The sequence below is a fragment of the Manacus vitellinus genome, unplaced genomic scaffold (assembly GCF_001715985.3).
Source record: "Manacus vitellinus isolate BGI_N305 unplaced genomic scaffold, ASM171598v3 scaffold_3_pilon, whole genome shotgun sequence".
Lineage (NCBI taxonomy): Eukaryota > Metazoa > Chordata > Aves > Passeriformes > Pipridae > Manacus > Manacus vitellinus.
Window position 1 is genome coordinate 39115460 of NW_021940535.1, and position 20528 is coordinate 39135987.

Sequence of the window (20528 nt, forward strand, 5' to 3'; positions counted from 1 at the left end):
ATGATTCTGATCCTATGAAATAAAATTTCAACTACACATGGACCTATATACAAATTTTATAAATATCCTGGTGGCAGATCTTTTGTTATTTTTTTTTTCAGTATTCTCTGATGGATTTGTTATCCAAAATGGTCGTCGGGCAGCCTCATTTTGTCAGGTGCATCAAGCCAAACAATGACCGGCAGGCAAACAAGTTTGACAAAGAAAAAGTGTTGGTTCAGCTGCGTTACACAGGAATTCTGGAGACAGCAAGAATTCGAAGACAGGGTTATTCACACCGTATACTATTTGCTAACTTCATAAAAAGGTAACATTGATGTGAAGAAGCTCTTTTCTCTCCTACCATTGCTATCCAATATTTTTTAAGCATCAGCAGTGTTTTTAGCATGATCTTTCAAGAAAAAATACAAAGACATTTCCTGTGACAAAGAAGATTATAGTCTGGATGACAAAGACTAGTTCAGGCACAAGATTAGTGACCTGTTTGGGATGTGTAGGGGAAGATGATGCATCTCAGCATGATTTTTCAGGCTCCCTGTGCATTTCTGTAAGATTTACTTGCTTATAATCTGCACATTTTTTTCAAAGACTTCAGGTTTACAAGTGTTATACTTCAAAATAAAGCCAAGAATTTGAAGCCACAGCATCCAAAGAGCACCACAGTTTCTCTAGCTCCTGGCCTTTAGCACTGTGCAGCATCTGCTTCTGTAGTGTAGATGATAACTTGGTATTGCTAGTCTAGGGCTGAAAAGTTCATTAAGTGCATAGTTCTGTTTAAAATATAATTCCTAAGGGTTTTTTTTAATCACTTGTTAAAAAAAAGAGTAATGAACTCAGTATGATTTTATAATTTCTTTAACTCTCTCTTCCTCCACCCCAAAAATCTGCACTTCTCTATTACAAGTAAAGACCCTGAGAGATGTGTGAATGGAGGTCAAAACTGGGAAGAATCAAGCAATACCCATTCAGACAGAAGCACTTAAAAGTAACAGAGCACTAGAAGCAGAGAGCTAATAGCAGAGTGCTGCAGGTGCATGAGAAGAGAGGGGAACAACAAAGGGATGTTTTCATAGCACTGTTTCTGGAAAGAATAATCCTAGGACTTTTGTTGTTTTGGAAGAGTGCAGCATGGGAAAAGATAGTTATCACCACATCAAGATCTGCTATGGCTTTTGGTGACTGCTCTTTATAAAAAAAAAAAAACTTTACTGTTTAGGTAAAAGAGAGGAAAGCAGCAGACATAACGGGGTAGCTCTCCAGAGAGTGTGCCTTTGATTGCAGTGAGGCTGTGCAGGTCTCTGGCACTGAGGACATGGCCTTCAAACAAAAAGGGATTTTTATTAAGTATTTGTCTTCTTATTTTGGGTTTGGTTTTTTTAATAGTTGAGAGTTACAGGTAGATCTGAGATAGTGGTGACATTATTTTGTTAGAATAAGAATAAGCCAATTCATTGTGTTTTACAAAAAAAAAAAAAGGGAACTGTAGGTGATAATGGAGGGATCGACATTGTTTCCATTTTATTATTCCATGAGCAAACTGTTGCCATTATTTAAAGCTGATAAACCCAATGTTTTCAGCCTTTATTTATAAAGGCTGAATAACAAGAAAAAAAAGCAGAATGTGCTGTGAGAATGCACGCATAATTCATGTAATTTTCTTGAATTAAAAAAAACAAGATAGATATGGTTAATTTTGTTATGGAGCATTTTGGAAAGTCTTGGAACAAACAAGAACTTTCCTACCCAGCAGCTGAACTGACGTATTACAGGTAATTTTTATGCATGAGCATCCTGACCTCTTTTCCTAATCAAAATTAATTCTGAGTAATGAGTCTGGCAGATTGAATGCTTACAGATAACAGCACTTTTGGACATAACATTTGTTATTTGGACATAACATATATGGAACATAACAGTTCCGAAAGGATCTGCAAAGCTGAATCCAAGGAGATAAAAAGAGCTGCGATGCATCTCACATCATGTTAGCTATCTCAAAGGTAGATGGTCTAGCACATGACGTAAGATATGAAATTTTCATTATATTTCTGAATATGAAATAATATAATTTAGGCAGAAAAGCTTTTAAAATATATTTATTTTGCCACTGAAGTCACCTTCACAGAATGCAGAGAGCAGGAAAGAACTGGTGCAGTACTGCACTTTGGTTGCACACTTTTTAAAACCTTCTGGTGTTGATATAGAATTAAACAACCCTCCAGGGCATGCAATATGTCACTCATCCACTTTGGATTGAGCTTCTCAGTACTGCATATAAATCACAGCAATTTCTCTCATATGTTTTTTCAGTTTTTTCGGTGCTATGTTTTCTTTCATGCAACTGTTTTTATTATTTAAATGTATTTCCATATATTGCTCTTTATTAATCAAATAAAAAAATCATGCATTTGTCTTTAGGTATTACCTCATCTGTTATAAAACAAATGATGATCCTCCAGTCAGCCCGGAAACCTGTGCTGCCATCTTGGAAAAAGCCCGCCTTGACAACTGGGTTCTTGGAAAAACTAAAGTAATTTTTTAATATACTGTATCTGCATCATTGCAGTATGCCATTGTTAATTTATTAAGCAATTTGTTTTCTCACTCATTTGGTTGGAGTAGCTCTTGGTCTCTATTATTTTTGAAAAACAAACTCCTCTTTTCTGGGTACAGTTCCCTGATACCTGGCTGATATCTCCAACCTGTAAAGGGTTAAAATTCTCATCAGCTTTTGTGAGGCCACAATGCAAAACAGTATGTGAAAACAACACTGCTTGCATTTCCTTTCAAAAAATGTTTTAGTATGGATCCCAGTAAGCTTAATCCAAGCTTCTTTTCTTAAGGAAAAGAAGTTATACTTCTTCCCTGTAGCAAACAGACTCACAAAGGGTAAGGAAAAGGTTTTGGCTTTCCAGTTTGAGGCTGCTGTGGCAGACTTTGCTGAGCACTACGAGAAGAGACAGCAGGATGATCCCATTTATGTCAAGTGGAAGGAAGACTTTATTTTGAGAGAAACACACATCTGTTCCCATACACTTGCTTTTGGTTCTAGCTCACTGATCTTCCCAGTGTGCCAGAGAGGGACACCCACCCACTCCCAACTGATAAATCTCAGAGAAATAGAAGCATCAGACAAGTACTGCATCAAGTCTCTTTATTTGCTACTGTAACAGAAGTGCTAGGAAGGATATTAATAGGGAGATGGATCCTAAATGGTTTGAAATCACCTGAGTGAAAAAGAAAAACTGTTTTTCTGAGACATCTTCCTGGATACATGGGACAGAAGCCATGAAGTTGCCTCCCCCTCAGCCTTTATTTCCCTCTGCAGTCTTAGTGAGGTTAATGGACAACATGCAGTCAAAAGAATCATATCTTGGGATCTGAGATCTATAGCTTATGTTTACTTTAAATAGGGTTAACCTGTATCTGTACCAACAAATGGTCATGATTGGGGGAATTCTGCAAAATAAGCATAATTATTGTCTTAATTGAACAAGTCTTTCTGCACATTTTATTTTATCCTAATATACACCAGGAATGTGTTGGTATCCCTTGTACTAGACTAGTTTTTCAGGCCTTATATGAGTGTCATTCTTGATAAAAGCAATTTAGTAAATAAACAATGCTTTAGATTTAAAATTGGAAAGTGGAGAGATTGAAGGTTCCAGGTTTGGATCATATTTATGTAACATACATTAGATTTGTGAGGTTAGCAAAACTATCAGCCTCGTGGTTTTGAAAACAGATTTACAGTTAGTTACAGACTGAAGTTTTGCACTGGAACTCAAAAACATCTTCCCATGAAAACATGATTAAGAAGGGACTGACTAGAGATGCTGAAAGGGAGAGTAAGGTAAACCAATATCCTGAACAATGAAAATGCTATCTCTAACAAGAATGATCCTTTAGGTACTACAGCTGAAGAGTCTGTTCATCATTTGAAACCAACTTGTAATTTTTGTTGATGTTAAAGGGATTGAGTGAATACAGGGCCTGGGAGGGTAACTAAAACTTTTGCTTGTTTGCCTACTCTTTTTAAGGTATTCCTCAAATACTATCACGTGGAGCAGCTAAATTTAATGCGGAAGGAGACAGTTGACATGATTATTTTGATTCAAGCTTATGTCAGAGGGTGGCTGGGTTCAAGGAGATACAAAAAGATAAAGGAACAAAGGGAACAAAGTGCTATTAAAATACAGTCAGGTAACAGCTTTAAAACATTTAACATTTTGCTTAAAGCTAGTGCATGTGTACGGTTGATAGATGAATGTGTATGCTGGATGTGGATTTTGCTCTTTTCCTGCTGTTACATTTGACAAAGTATCTTGTATTTGGTGATATCTGTTCTTATGAAGAAAAATTTCTTTTAACCAGGTTATGACAATCGCTTTACTGAAATTACATTTCTCAATGTTACATTTAAAAGGCAATTTTAAGAATGGAAGGATGTGATTGCCCAGATGATACTGTTATTAATAACTGGCATGCATTGACAAGGTTGTATAATATAATAATGAAAATAAAATGTATTAACTGTCCTAGATAATAAGGCCAATTACCCTGTTGATGGAGGCATCAACTGAATTTTTTAATACTTTCAACCATCATCTTATTTTACATTCTGATTCTCCTGTGTTTTGTATTCATCTGATTCATAATAACTTTACTCACCAGAAATGTAGTTTTTATGTAGATTTACTATTCATGCTCATTTGCCATGTTTATTGAAAGATGAATGCTGCAAAATATTTATGAATATTTTAATAGAGGTCTGTAATTCCACACTTTTTTCTATTCTTAGAGGCTTTTTAGTACCTAATGAATTATTTAACTTTTGACATCTCTTTTCAGCTTACAGGGGGTTTGTTGCTCGTAAAGAATACAAAAATGCAAAACATAATAAAAAAGTGGAAGAATACATTACTAGATTTCAAGCAAGTAAGAATTGTTTGCTTTCGTAGCTTATATTGTTGTATATATACACAATATGTTGATCCAGATTCTACCTACACTGACTATGCTCATTTACATGTTCTGAGTATAATTTATCTATTATCTATCTATATACAGTGGTTGAAATGGATGACTGTATTCTGTTATCTGTACCTCAAAGTGGTTTAGAGGCACTTTCCACAGCTCTGAAGTAAGATGCTCAAATGCCACAGCAAGCCTTTTCACTGCTAGTCTAAGATGTTCAAGTATTACATCTGGTATTGTTGAAACCCATATGACACCGTCTGTATAATATGTGTATTCATGCTGTTCAATTAGGACTAGGTTTTGCTATGTATCAGTAACAGCTATATTTGAGAAGACTGCAATCTGTAATTTCACTCATGTCTCTTATTCTTTTTTGCCCATCACTTCGTTTCTCTTTTGCAGTGATAATGACCTTGGGCCCAGATGTATGCTATGGGACATCCCTTTTTCCTTCCTGTATTTTGGTCTCCTCTGTCCCTGCAGAGATGTCCCCAAGCCAGATATAGCCTAGGCAGCTCTGAAATCAGGAGCTGTACAGCTAGAGAGACACAGGTTTGAAGGCCAGGTTGGATAAGGCCTGGGGAGATCTGGTCTAGTGGAAGGTGTTCCTGCCCATGGCAGGGGGTTGGAACTAGATGATTTTTTTAAGGTCCCTTCTAACCCAAAGCATTGTATGATTTTATGATTCTATAAAAACCACTGGCACAAATCTGCACAGTTTTTTCAATAATTACAAAGGTGACAACCCAAATATGAGCTAGTGCTGCAAGTACTCAGGTTATCTAGATTTGAACTACCTCAGATATGCCTTCATGAGTATATACCACCACCAGTGTTGGTTTTAATCATTGTTAGATGCATCTGTTAATTGCACTGAGCCAGTGCTAGTGTGTACTGAAGATCACTTCACTGCAGTTGGTAGAACTTCATCAGTGTAGAAAACAATCTAAAACCTGCATAAAATCCAGTAAAGCACCAAGAATAATTTGACATCTGAAAGTTGTCAATTATATTACAATATTTAGCAAATGCAAAAGTATGAATTTACCATTTTACTCTGTTGATATCCCCAATGTTTCTTCTTGCCCACCTTCTTTGTCCTGTCTGCAGTTTCATTTCAACTTTTTTTCAGTGCATGAGAAGCCAGGACAAAATGGAAGTCCATTTTTACTTAGCTCTCTCAGTTCTTCCCCCCCCATTTATTTCTAAAGCAATGCAAAACTCCTCTTTCAGTTTGAAAACAAAGCTTAGACAGCTACTATCTCATAGCAAAGTTCTCAGAAAACTTCAAAGATGAACCAGAATAAGTCTATAAAGACCAGACATAGCTTATATTGGCATGTCCATTGACAATATAACTTGATTTGTTTCAAAATAACTCCTGTTGAGTTGGTTTCGTATGAAAATGGGATAAGACTTGGCTCATAAGTTCAACAAACTCTAAAAGTATTCCAAGCGCTTTACAATTTGCACTTCCCTAAGGCCCTGTCACCAAGTTATATGAATGTGTTAAAATAGACTCCTTATGCTCCACTGTCAAGTGAGCTTGACCTTTCCTGTGATGCAAAAGACTCTAAGCACAGTTGGAGTAAGAGCTCCCATATCTACCATGTCTGCAGGATATCTAAAGCACCATTAAGTACTCTATCCCCATACTCTTGGTACTGCATTTGGAATTAGAGTTCAAAAGAAATACTTTGACAAAACACTATGTCCTTTTTATTTTGCCAGGGATTAGTGGATTTGTACTGAATCCCTGGAATTGCAGACTTGCCCAAATCACAGCACTGTGGAGACTGTGCCAGCTCCCATTAGGAAATTATTTGCAAGTTCAGAGATTTTTGAAGCAACATTCTGAATGCAATTCAGTTTCTGACTAAGGCACTTCAGTGTAGATGTCTAAATGTGACCTAGGTGTCTAAAATGCTCTAAGAGTCAGTAGAGCCTAGAGTTTGATTCATTTTATTCAAAACCACCAAATGTTCAACTCATTTGCCCCCATATTGATATCAAGTGTCATTTGAGGTGCCCTGGTTATCCTGCCTGGCCTCCAGCTTTATTTCACATTGTTCACCCAACTTTCCCTCTCCAGAAAGTCCCATCTGTCTTGTTCTTTCCGCCAACTCCATGTAGATGCCTTGGCTATCCTGGAGCACTTCAGATGGCACTAGATACCAGTGTGCCAGCAACTGCATCAAGGCCCTAGTGACTAGTTAGCACCTACCTGTCTCAGGGAAGGGCCATGTCTGAGTTCTTATTTCTGGTTCAGACCAGAGACTTTAACCTGTGCCTCCCACAAAGCACAAGTAGTGAGTTCCTATGCTACAGTGCACCTGGTTACTGTGGAGCTTAGCACATCTTTCATGGTGAGCTTTTTCATTTTGAATAATGAGTCTTTGCAGAAGGAGCATGAGCTAAGTCTTCTGTAACTACTGGGCTATAAAATTTTCAATTTTTCTCTGATCTGTTGAATGTTCATCTAATTCCAAGCCTCTGCCAGTTGACAGCCTGGTAATCTCTGTAGGCTGATAATCAGGCATTTCCTAGGGAAATAAAAGACAGAGTCAGATCAATTGCCTGAATCAGGCAAAGCAGGTACAAGAAGCTCAGAGTACTGTGTTCTAGAGGCACTTCTATAGCACTATGCTTCTGCTTCATTCTGCATCTTCCTGTATTTTCTCTAGCACCATAAAATATGAGGAAAGAGCTTGTTTTTATCCTTGTGTAGAATGGGTACAGCTTTCTAAAATCTCAGAATTTGTGGGACATAATAATTTCAGATGAAACATAATCATAATGGGCACTCTGGTCTGTATTTCCTTATTGGCTTTTGTTTAATGCTGTTATCATTTGACTGTCTGAAATGTGTGTGACACCCATTGCTTGTTGTTTTGCATTACAATTTGTATCAGTTGCCAGAGGATACTTACTCAGGAAGAAGAGAAAAGAACTAACCGAGACAAGAAACAAATCAGCAATAATAATTCAGTCTCACTACAGAGGATATAAGGAGAGGAAGATCTTCAAAAGCAGAAGGTAATATTATTTTCTCTTATGTCACTCAAATGTGTCCCTTTCCAGTAATTACACTGCTGAATAACAACATTGTAAGCTAAGAGTGAAACAAACTAGGGTTATTCTAGATATGTAGGCAGAGGTAATGTGGAGGTTTTTAATGTCAGTAACCATTTTTATCATCTTTTTAAGCCCAGGGAATAAAGGCATATTTAGGGAAAAGGTCAACAATATTGTGCTTACCTGTAATATTAATGGAATCCATCGATGAGTCTCTTTTTGGAACTAGCTCATCATAAAAATTTTCAGACAAGAGTGAGATGGATGTCTGCAAGGAACTGTTCCTCATCTTAAGCAACTGTTTGAGATCAGCATAGGTGATGACAGAGGTGAACCCCGTTGTCTTGCTCAGATCAAACAGCTGCAAATTAGGTGAAGTGAATCACATTCTAAATATCTCTGCGATGTCTGAATCTCTGAAATGGAGCTAGTAGCACTTTGCTTATCTCCATCGTTTTTTCAGTGATAGGATTTAAATGGGTTGAAACTAGTCCATAGAAGTGGAAAACAGCTGTGAATGACCTCAGAGTCTTTAGCAGAAAGGAACAGGGTGACAGATTTCATCTGGCACTGAAGTTTTACTGATAGTAACAAAGACAGTTTAAGGAATATGTCTTTTAAATATGACCTGGACCTACGCCCAGGATCGCTCTTCTTGCATTCCTAGTGTGACTTGAGATAGTCAAGAATGAATACGTTTAGGATTGTGTGTATTTATATATTCTTGAGATGCTAAAAAGTTTATACCTTATGTTTTTCTTAACATTTAAATTAATTCTTTACTGCTTTATCAGCCCTCACACAGCCTAGATTGTCTCCCTAGTAATTTTCTGTGAAATGTAACAGGGATGTCCCTTTTCACTTTAAGAGATAATAATGATAATAATGATGATGATGATAACAAGAATAATAATAATAAAAATATAATGTCCCTTTTCACTTTAACAGATAATAATAACAACAACAATCTTTAATTCCAGCTATATGCACTAAATCTTTCCCATGTTGCAATGTATCAAATTGCCATTTAGTACACAAAGACCACCAAAGGTAGTTGTAAAGTTATCACTATTCTTCATCTCCTTCAGCTATAATTTTTACCCAAAACTCTGTTCCATTCAGGGAATCACTTAGAAAGCAACAAACTGAAAATGCAGCATCCATTAGCAAGAAGGAAAATGATGAAGGAAATAATGAGGAAAGTCCAACAGGGGTGAAGAGTGCCCTTCCTAAAACAGAAGAAGAAGCAGCTATCATAGCAGAGGATGAATTATCTGCTGTGGAGTTCCTTGAAGCACAACTGCAGCCAGCTCAAAATGATGCACTGGAAGAAGCGGCAACCGAGGAGACTCAAGATAAAACTGATGCAGTCACTGACAGCCGGTGCTCTGAGTACAGTGACACAAGGAATATACAGGAGCAACAGAAAACATCTACTGAAGAAGAGGCAACTTCTGTGAAGCAGAACCCTGCAGAAGAACATAGTAGTGAGGGTGAAGAACAGGACTCTTTGGAAGAGTTACCCATCAAATCTTCTTTCAAAATCACAGCCAAACCTAGTCCCCAGCAAGATCAAGATAATCAAGACACACTCAGTGCAGATCAGAAAAATCAAGAATCTGCTGTGGTCCAGCCCAGGACCAACAGGGATGTGGAAGGAAACAACCTGAAGCATGAAGCAGTGATGCCTACAGGATGTAAAGGAATTATAAGAAAAGAGTCACTAAGAAGAGGCTCAGGAAAGCAAGCTGAGGCAGAAAAACAAGGTTCAGAAGACAAAGAGAAGGCAGCAGTGGTTATTCAGAGCAGTTACCGGGGTTACAGAAGGAGGGGACAACTCAGAAAAGAAGGGAAACTACCCTGCAAAAGTCAAGAGAAAACTACAAAGAATCCAGCAGAAACAGTATGCATTCAAAATAACAACCCCCAAAAAATAAAACATAGGGAAAGCACCAGTAGAGAGGCTGAAGACTCTAAGACACTGAAGGGAGACTCAGAGAAAGAGGCTTGTGATTTGGCAGCCTTTTCACGACAGGTAAGAAGCTTGTAAGCAAGGTATGTTGAGCAAAATACTCTGGTGATGACAGAACAGCAAAGGTATTTTACTGACTTCAGTGGCACCTAGGTTTTACTCTATAAGACAGAGATTTTGTCATTTGTGTTCTATAAGAATGCATATTTTGGTCTGCAAGAGAAAATAGCCTTGTCAGGAAGGAGGAAAAGACAAAGAGCACTGGCAAAAATAATGTTTTTAAGTTAAATGTTTTTAAGTTAAAGTTAACTTAATGTTTTAAGTTAAAGTTTTTAAGTTAAAGCTTTGCCTTTGTTGAAATGTTTGTTTACCCATCTCAGTCCTTAATTCAGTAAACTTGTGAAATGTCTATGCAAATGAAACTAAAAGTTACTGTGTTGATGTCAGGAACTCACACATGCAGAGAAGTGTGCCTATAGCTGTAGAAGCAATCTTGGATCAGCAAGGCACAATCTGCTCACAGGTGTGAACCAATAAGAAGTAGCTGCAGGACTGGTGTGGAGTTTCTATGCGTCTTTTTTTTGTCTTCCTTTTCTTTGGCTGAAGACCCTCAGTGGGTCTTCTCACTTTATTAGAACATGTTATTCACAGCTGGGAACTGCTAGCACCTGTAAAGGGCTCACTCTAACCGTTTCTGGAATAGCATTCTTTATTAATACAAATAGTAACAGGTTAATAAGGTTTGAAGATTGCCAGGGATAGTATCCGGCTGCAAAAATGTATTTAAAGCAATATACTATACTATAAGGCAAGCTCTAATCCTAATAACAATATTCAGCAAGCATTGAGTATAGTTCTTACCCCGTAGGCATCCCTATAGGGGGAGAAGGCAGGGGCAGCCTGTTGACTGATCCCAGCAGTTTCAGTGGAGTCTTCCCCTTTTCTTCCTATTCTCAACTGACTTTTATACTATTTCTTTATGTTTAGGTGGAGCTTGAGTGATTTTAGTCATAAATACCTTTGTTTCTGATTGGTGTTAAATTCTCTTGCTTCACTTTGAAAGATGCAGTCAAAAGAATACAGGGTGCATGCTCAGTGGGGGGTGGTCACACAGAGGTGGGTAATTTTGGGATGGAGGTGTGCTTTAATGTTACTACTAGGCTTTAATGAACCAAGTTCATCTGAGGAGAGGGATTTTGACATAGTTGTTGGCTCAACAGGAGGACATCTTCATCTATCTCCCTTGGTTGACAGGTGCTATGCAGTCTTGGAAACTACAAAGTACCACCATGTCCCCCTCCCTGCAGGGATTTCTATGGAGGGAGGCCACGGTGTGTCCAGTCCGCTCCACCCTCTGTTCCATCCCCTGTAGCAGGTCCTTATGGTATGGGGAGTCCTTGTGGAGCATGTTGACTGCATTCCATCCAGCAAGTATCAGCTGCATTTTACCCTGTAATTCTTAATCTCCTCTAACTGTACCCTCAGCCATCTTCCTACACTGCAGCAGGTGGAGCAATACCTTTTAAATTAATTCTCTAGTCTACTATTTTACCTTTGATTACCTAGGAACATTTATACTTATTTTTACAATAATGTAAAAACCTGTGGTGTATTTTTCAGATATCAAAATTATCCGAAGACTACTTAGCATTGCAGCAAAAACTGAATGAAATGATATTGTCCCATCAGCTGAGACCTGTGATGCTGTCCAAAGATAAGCAAGCTAATGGCCGTCTGTCTTCTCATGTTTGTCAGCCAGGTAATGTTTAACCTTTCTGTTAGCAGAATTTTCATTTGTGAAGAGGACTGTGAAGAAGTAACTCCTAGTCATGTTTTTAAAGGCCATGGAACTAGCAGTGAGTTAATTCCAGCTTTTCATATAACTCAGGCAGTATATTTTTGTATTAAGCCCCATATCAGTACACATCTGGAACCCAGTTTCCAGAGAAATATCCAAGTCTGGTTGGAATTTATGTATTTACAACTTTTCTTGGCATTTTGTTTCAGTGCTGCTTAAGGTTGGTGAATGAATCCTTGTGAGAGCTAGACATAGAATCTCTAGGAATACTTTCATTTGGTAAAAATTCCGTATTGGCTCTTTTTAACTCACGTTGCTCAACTGTATTGTATTTGCTATTGGTAGGATATGGGACTATGCTTAAAAACAAAACAGGTTTTTAGGTAATTTGTCAAACAATTAACTGAAGTTTGTTACATCTATGCTGAATAAATGTTCAGCTATCCACAAATGCAACTGAGGTTATTCAAAACTTGTAACTCCTACCCATGTTGGTGTATATGTTCTTAAAACTGCAAGTGAAGTTTTATTAATATTCAGCATTCATTTAACTCACACACTTAAGAGACCATGATCTTTGGAAATACACTTGAAAGTTATTTATAGTCCAGTTAACATAGGCAGTGAAGATTCCCAAAATGCGAGCACGCTTGGAGCAGCTTAGGTGGCACTGGGGAGGAGTACTGGGAGAATAAAGGTGGAAGACATTGGACTCTGAGCATGCAGATCATTAAGACCTGTGCCCCACTGAAGCTGCTCAAGCCTCTTTAGTTGGAATAGACACTACAGGGAATTTCCTCAGCCCATGTCTTGGACCACAGATGTGGAGGAAGATGAAGGCAGATGTGGCAGATAACTGGGTAGGTCTCCATTTCTGCAGCAGGGCTTGTGCTAGCCCACTGCACTGCCTCTGGGGAAGATCTCTGCTCACCTCTGCATAGCTGGAACAAGTAAGATCCAGGACTGTGTCTTACTGCCCAGACCTAATTGTGCTATTTTTATTATACCATTGTGGATTCAGTTGTCATGTGTGATGAAACTTCTTTCTGTTCCCATGAATACACTGAAAAGATCCTAAAAGTACTTCAATCCCACTTTGGAGTCCTCTCTGCTAAAATAGGGGCTTGATGTTTACAAATGTTAAACCTCTCAATGTAAACCAGCTGCTGGTAGATAATCTATGTAGTTCAGCCAGTTTCCAAGACCAAAGTCTGCAAAAGAAAAGAAAGGGGAAATGGAAAACTAAGTGCCATGAGCTTTCATTAAGGACAGAGCAATGTTTGTGATTGTCATTAATGGGTTTGTACTGAGTTCTCTATTAAATATTGCTGACTTTTGAGAAGATACACCTGAGGAATTAAAAATGCATGCTTGGGAAAAGAACTCTTGGTTCTAACACATTTTCCTGCAGAAGTTAGAGAAAAGAGCTAGATAGAAGGAAAAGGAATACACAAATCCCTGTTTTATCAGTTAAAGATCTCATCACTTGCACAAGTGAACCAGGTGAAAATGTAACAGTATGTTTATGCCATGTGCAAAATGCAGCAGTCTATGCTTCACACTGCTAATAATTTAAGTAGCTCTATAGGAGACAAAAGCACACCAGGGTTTGTCACCTGTGTCTCCAACTCTGTCTAAAGGGGTGATCAGTCACCCACTTCCCTTTATCTCTGAAAAAGGTGTGCTGCTGTAAACCTCTGTGGTGTCACAATGCAGACATTTTCCAGCAGTAAAGTGTGGTAACCACTCCACTGAAAAACCCTTCTTGATGTGGAATGTGAACTTTCTTTTTCTACATTTGAATATAATTCATGTGACAGGAAAACTTTCCTTTCCAGCTATGACCAATGCACAAGATAATAAAGTAAGAGAATACACCGCAGTAATTCCCCAGCTTGCCTTCAAGCCAGTTGGAGCCCAAGCATCAGAGAGCTCTATCACAAAGCTGCCTTGTCTTAAGTAGATGTTTATTATAACAAACATGATCTACCTAGATGTAGAGAATATTTAAGTAACAATATGCCTGTGTTCAGTTCATTTAGATTGTACTGTCTAAAACACAGGACTTACCAACATTCTGGGTCATACTTCCTTCCTGAATGCAATATAGTAAAATAACCCCAAAAAAACCCAAATATTTGAGGTAATATACTGCAGACAGTCATGCTAAAGTGAAGCAGATAGAAGTGGTGATCCACTGCCTATTAAGCAGGGAGGGACCTTCCTATTGTCTTGCCTGCATTATGTGTTACAGTAGGATTTACACACACACAATTACAGAAGGATATACTTTTATTGGAGCTTACCCTCTATGGCTACATTTGCTGTCCTACCTTTATGAAGGTAGGGATTGTTGAGCTTTAGGTGTTCTTTAAATCATGTGGTATTTACCTGTTTGTAATTACTTTGGTCATTTACATTTATATACACTGCTTCATCAGCTTCACTGGTTTTATATGTTGTTCTGCAGCCATAACATGTGAATGCAGCCATAACATGTGAATTGTATTTTATAGCTGTGTGCTAGATGGGAATGCTTGGCTGCCTTCATCTGTGGGTAGGTGGCTATTGCACAGTTTGAGAACTTAACACTTCCTCTGATAAAATATTTTATTACATTGCTACTCACAGAAGAGGAGGAACTGAGGGACAGCTGAATGGTGTACTGGGACAAATGTTCAGATTTTTGACACTGTTTGGGTTGGGAGTTTTTTAATGAAAATGCAAAACTTGCAGTTCAAAGAGCATATGAGCAAAAGGTTAAATGAATCTTAAATCCACAAGGTTAAGTTGTTCTTAAGTGAATTTATCTGTATTTATAAAATGCATAAAGCAAGCTGCACAAGGTTCCTGGAATAAACAATATTCCCTGTGGCTAGAATCTCTGAGTAGGTTATATTTACTTGCTTAAATGCTTTAAGCTAAATGTAGTGGCTGCATCCCAGAACTGCACCTTTGGACTGCTAGTGAGCCTTGGGTTACTGTGGTGTCAGAATGGAGGCACAAATAGCTGCTGTCGAGTTTTTTGAGATCAAAGCCTGAAGTGAGGGGAATTAAATCATTATGGGAGCAAATTTTTTTCTTTTTTCTCCAGATGAGTAATAATGCCCATCTTTCTAATTATTAAATGACAGTTTAAAGATAAAATCTTGGGAAGAAAATTTTCTGTACTTAGAATGAAATTTACATGGTATAAGGAACTCCAGTGCAGCTGAGGACCATTCCAGCTAGACAAAGCAGCAAGACAGGCAGGGTTTTCCAGGATTCCTCCTGCTGTAGGCTGTCAAAGCAATATTTATGGGAGTTTAATGGGCAGACTTTGCAAGGAAGAGGGAGTTTGTTTAAAACTGTGTGAGCAGAGCAGTATTCACTGGCCAGACTTTCTTCTTTGCAAGTGAGTGATCGGGCAAGAGCACTGAGTATGGAAGGAGCACTGGGACTGGAGAAAAACAGGGTAATCAAGCATTTCTACCATTTGGTTGTTCTCAGCTACTGGAGTGGCCCTTTGGGCACCATACAGCCAGGACATAAAAGATATATGTTGGGAGTTGGTCTGATCCATGGCAGAGCATAAGATTTAGGAGGTCATGGAAGCAGAGTACAGCCATTTTCCTTAAATATCCTCTCTTAAAAAGTAGTAATCTCAAGTCACCAGGCTCTCAGAAATGAGAGCAAGTCCAGAGAAGGGCAATGAAGCTGATGAAGGGTCTACAGGGTAAGTCCTGTGAGGAGCAGCTGAGGGACCTGGGGTTGTTTAATCTGGAAGAAAAGGAGGCTCAGGTGTGGCCTTATCACTCTCTACAACCACCTGAAAGGAGGTGGTACCAGGTGGGAGCTAGTCTCTTCTCCCAGGTAACCAGCAACAGGATGAGAGGACATAGTCTTAACCTGTGCCAGGGGAGGTTTGGGTTTGGCATCAGGAGGAATTTCTTCATGGAAAGGGTTGTTAATCATAGGAATGGACTGCCCAGGCAGTGGCAGAGTCACCATCCTTGGAGGTGTTCAAGAAATGACCAGACATGGTGCTTAGTGCCATGTTCTAGTTGACAAGGTGATCAGTCAAAAGCTGGACTAGATGATCTTGGAGGTCTTTTCCAATGTATATGATTCTGTGATTCTGTATTAGTGTCAGCCAGAGACTGAAACTTCCCTCAGTGGAGCTGCAGGACTTAGGTATGAGAGATCAAACACTTTCAACTTCTATATGCAATCAGAAAGTTCTCAGTTTCTTGCAATTTCTCCTTCTAGGTTGTGACAGAATAATCCCTCTGTTTTTTCCAGATCGCTGTGAATTTGCAGCCATCAACCATAATTTCCAAATCTGGCTCTGTTAAACATTCCATGAATAAACAATACTTAAAAATTACTAACCAGAATGCTAAACAGCAGTGCATATTCCAACCTTGAGTAATTACATCCTCATACTGTGTACAGTTAGAACAGTAAAAAGGTATGCACATAGATGTTGTAAACAGTAATACCTGTTAGCTTCTCATTATCAAGTCCTGGAATTCCAGTTACTATATTTGCATTTTTTCTGATTACTTCCAAGTCCCTCTACAAATCCTATACAATTATTGCTTTTACTCTTGTTTTATTTCCTGCTTTATTCTGAGGCTGGCTTTATAGTTCTGTCCCCATAAGTTGTGGAATGGCTCTAAATCAAACATGTAATATTTCACTTAAATGACCTGAAGATGGGTTTATCTGTTTCTCCAGGTGGCCTAATAAATAAAGACCTTTCATCACATAGATGCTTATCACAGCTGTAACCATGCTATTTCTCCAGTCTTCAGTATAAAATCTGTTGTAAGTCATAGTTAATTTACATTAACATCCATGGATGTTGATTCCTTAAGATTGCTGTCTTCCAAGCTTATTATTGTATATACAAATGTGCAGACACAGTTCAACCTAAAGGGCTGTTGATACTGACTCATCTTTATTCAAACATTTCTTGCTCATCCTTGAACATTTCAAACACATGCAGCTCTCCACAGTTCCTGTAGTTTGCAGGGCTGTTCAGGATACACATGCATATAGTATGCATTTCAGCATATTTGGAGTTTTCAGTGAGGGCTGAAAGTATTAATATTTGTAGAATTGACTGTGTATGTAACTTAGGAATCTTTGAGGTAGTGCTAAATGAGCTAGCGGAGATACTGATAGGAATAAGGAATTTTCCTTAGCTTTGCTAAAGCTTCTTTAATGTTATCTGGCAGCCACATTGTTCACATGCCTTTGCTGACCCTTAACTCTGTATTTCATTCATTCTCATGGAGAATGACTTTAACTTTTATTAAATTTTCCATCATCACTGGATTAAATGTATGCTTTGACAGTCTGCTTCAGGTTTGGGCAGGAGAGAGATTTAACTTCCTGGGGATGTGTTAGGGCATGGCTGACATTGGCTGTCAAAAGCAAAGCATCCAGGTCAGGAGAGCAAAACCTCTTTTTTTTTTTTTTTTTTTTTTTTTTTAATCAAGTCAAAAAATGCACTTGGATGCACTTGGGCAGTTTGAGGAGGAAAATCCCCCCCCCCCTTTCAATCTGTTGTTCAGCCTGTCTTCCTCCTTGTAAAACCTTTAAAAAGGAATGTCTGTGTTGCATCAACTGTTGTTGTTTCCAGTTTCTCCTATGCACTGCTTCTAGACCACACGTCGCAACACTGACAGCACCTGTTCAGGTACTAAAACAGCAAGGTGTGGGCTGGCTGCAGGGACAGGAGTCTCAGCACAGTCCTTCAGTCCAGGTCCTTAGCTCTGCTAATGAGTAACTGGGATATAAGGTTAAGCAAGTCTCTGTATGCATCTGATTTACCCTGCTTGTAGATAAGGATGATAGTGCCAACCTGACACTTCCAAAGTGCTTCAATAGCTACTGTGTGAATGGTTTTTGTATCAATGTTGCAAAGTACCTATTTAAATGATTGTTAGAGGAAAGCATCAGTTTTTCTTTTACATATAAAGCTCACAGCCAGATTTTACTAGAGATATTTGAAGTCTTAAGGAAAATAGGCTACGCGATATTTTACTATGGAGAGACTGGACTTCAATAAAAATATTTTCTTTGTAATGGTCTCTAGAAACAACATACTTGTCCTGTTCATAAATTAATTATTTCACCCCTCCTTTCTGCTTCATTGCCTACTACAGAAAGGTATAGGCCATCTGGAAAACAAGAACATCAAATTCACCATTTATAAGGCTTGGGTATTTCATTTGCCTTCCACCTTCAATTCTACTATGTAAATGATTTCTGACATCCTCAGCAACGAATAAAAAAGCAAAATTTACTTTGTATTATCCAATACAAGGAACTACACATCTGCTGAATTTCAGTAGCAATGATCACGCAAATCTAAGTGCAGAAGGAAATCACAGCTTTGCTTGCTGGTGAAACAAAGAAAGTTTAACCTTACTGTGTAATTTGGAGGCAAAATTCAGAATTGCATTTTCAGCTCTATATTTAATTTTAGAAAGGAACAATGGAGGTCCAAACTTAGAAGGCTGCCTGGCCCAACATGGTGTTTCTGTCCCCTCAACTCTTTTGCATAGCTCATACATATGTACAACACAAGAGCCGAGATGAAAACCCTTTTTTAACATTGTCAAAATAGTATTTTTTGAATGTAAAAACTAGTCTTCTTTGGAGAGCACATACACAAAAAGTATACAAGTAATTTCAGTTGGAATAATTGTAATCTAGAATACAATAATGCTTTATCTGTTTGACAGTGATGAATTAAATAACATAACAGCATACACAGTGATGAATTCTTAGGGGACAGTAAAAAATCTTAAGGTATTATGAGAGCCTTTTCATTGCAATTTTCCTAAAGCCCCTAATTTGGCTTCATTTCTTTTTTTAGATTTTCATGCAGTCATCATCTTTGACACAATTTTTGAAAATGTCCTACAGACAGGGTGTTAGGTGTTTCTGTTCAACTGCGCTGAATTTTAAAGGATTTCTTTTAAGGTAGCATTTCCAGTTTGGACTTCTGTTGTGTTTAAAAATAAAATATGGAAGATATGCCTCTACTCTTTCACAAATGGTAAGTCAGATAACTCAAGGTGGCCCATTTGAAATGCAGCAAGGTAACAACAGCCCACATTAAGAGCACAGTCAGGCCTGCTATACTTATTGAAATCAAGGAATGTCATTTATACTTATTACTGCTTACTGGAATGAATTTACTGCATCTAAAATTCATTGTTTAACATGAGTTATCTGTAACCTGGCTTAGAAAAGCACCATTGTTCTCTTAAGGGCAAAATATTAAAAAAAAACTTGTTTGTTTATTACATGAGAAGCGGTCTGCAGTTCAGATAAGAAACTAAAACAATAAATGCAATTATCCAACTACGATTTAAATTAACATTATTCATTCTGGCTGCTCTGTATATCCATGACCTTTACAAGCCTTTATTTATCACAAATAACAAAAAACTTAAACAGCTAATTTTGCAGGAGTCAACACTGATGTATTACTGATCATTTCTCATTTTAAATGATTGTGCTATCTCCTTAATTAAAAAAATCTCTGCTGTACATGGGAGAGTTTTTATCATGTAAAAGGATTTCTGATGGTCATTAGGGATCAAAATACATTCTTCCTCTAAGACTCAATCACATTTAGTTAGCACATCTGGGTTATAAAGTCATTTCACGTGAAAGAGGATAATATCACCAGAACACACTTGAGCAATTTATTGGGATCCAGATCCCCATTCTACCCTCACACTATATTCATTTATGAGTAAGATGGTTTTTTCTCATGGATTGTCCTGAGTATTTCTGTGATGGGACAAGATAAAACCTCACTGGATAATGCAATATACCTTAGACACACAGTTCACTGTGCCTAAACCTTGTGCTGTGACTTCATCCATCACCCTGTATGTGTCCCTATGATCCATCTCTATCATTGTTCTGCTGCCATGCAACCACCTTCTCCTTCATCATGAAGGAATTGCTGTCACTCTCTGTCAACTTTTCCTATAGCTGAAGTGAATGGAAGGTGACCATGCTCACTGTGCTGTACATTTCTGGTCCCTCGGCCCACAGACCCAGTTCTGTGGTCTCCGAGAATAGGCACAAGGAACTCTGCACTCTGTGTTGGCTCTGTGACAAACAGCCTATGAACCCTTAGTAGCCCTTTATCCTAGCACTGTCAAAACAGATTTTTAACAAGCAAAGGCCCAAGACATTTGTATAGTTCCCTGTGTGCCAGCCAATGTAATCCACAAGTCAGTGTCTAACTCTGAACTGGGAGACTGCCAGAGGACGCTAGTTCCATTTTGTGTTAAAATCTTGATTTTGTTTCCATTAGAGTGAAAGCATTTTTTGCATGTTTGCAGAAAGTTTTTGTAGAAATAGAAACCAGAATTTGAGTACACTAAACTAGACTACACTGGATGTGATGGACATGGTCATGCTCTGTTGCCCAGTGGTACGTGATTTGGCTTGAAATTAAAAGACTCAGCAGGAAAATCAACACCATGATAATATAGAGGATCAACCTCTGAAACTGAGGCCTAATGCTAGTTCCCTCCTTAAAGATTGACTTGAATCTGAAAGAAACATCATCCCTACCACCTGTCCCCCTTACAAGACAGGGGTCTCCCAGTAGCCATTACCCTTCAGAGCCCTTTTCTGAATGTGGAGCATCAGCCCATTCAGAAGGAGAGGTCTGTGCCAGGCAGA

At 38.3% G+C, this 20528-nt stretch overlaps 1 protein-coding gene across 3 annotated transcripts in view; it reads left to right on the forward strand.

The window, feature by feature from the left end:
• Nucleotides 1–20528, forward strand: part of MYO3A (myosin IIIA) — a 119966-nt gene that overhangs the window by 92089 nt on the left and 7349 nt on the right. For all 3 annotated transcript variants that reach the window (XM_025895441.1, XM_018075901.2, XM_025895440.2), the window contains exons 26-32: nucleotides 102–307; nucleotides 2416–2527; nucleotides 4038–4200; nucleotides 4849–4935; nucleotides 7890–8013; nucleotides 9175–10087; nucleotides 11645–11783. In XM_025895441.1, the coding sequence (XP_025751226.1) occupies nucleotides 102–307; nucleotides 2416–2527; nucleotides 4038–4200; nucleotides 4849–4935; nucleotides 7890–8013; nucleotides 9175–10087; nucleotides 11645–11783 (1744 nt within the window). The remainder of the gene's footprint in view (nucleotides 1–101; nucleotides 308–2415; nucleotides 2528–4037; nucleotides 4201–4848; nucleotides 4936–7889; nucleotides 8014–9174; nucleotides 10088–11644; nucleotides 11784–20528) is intronic.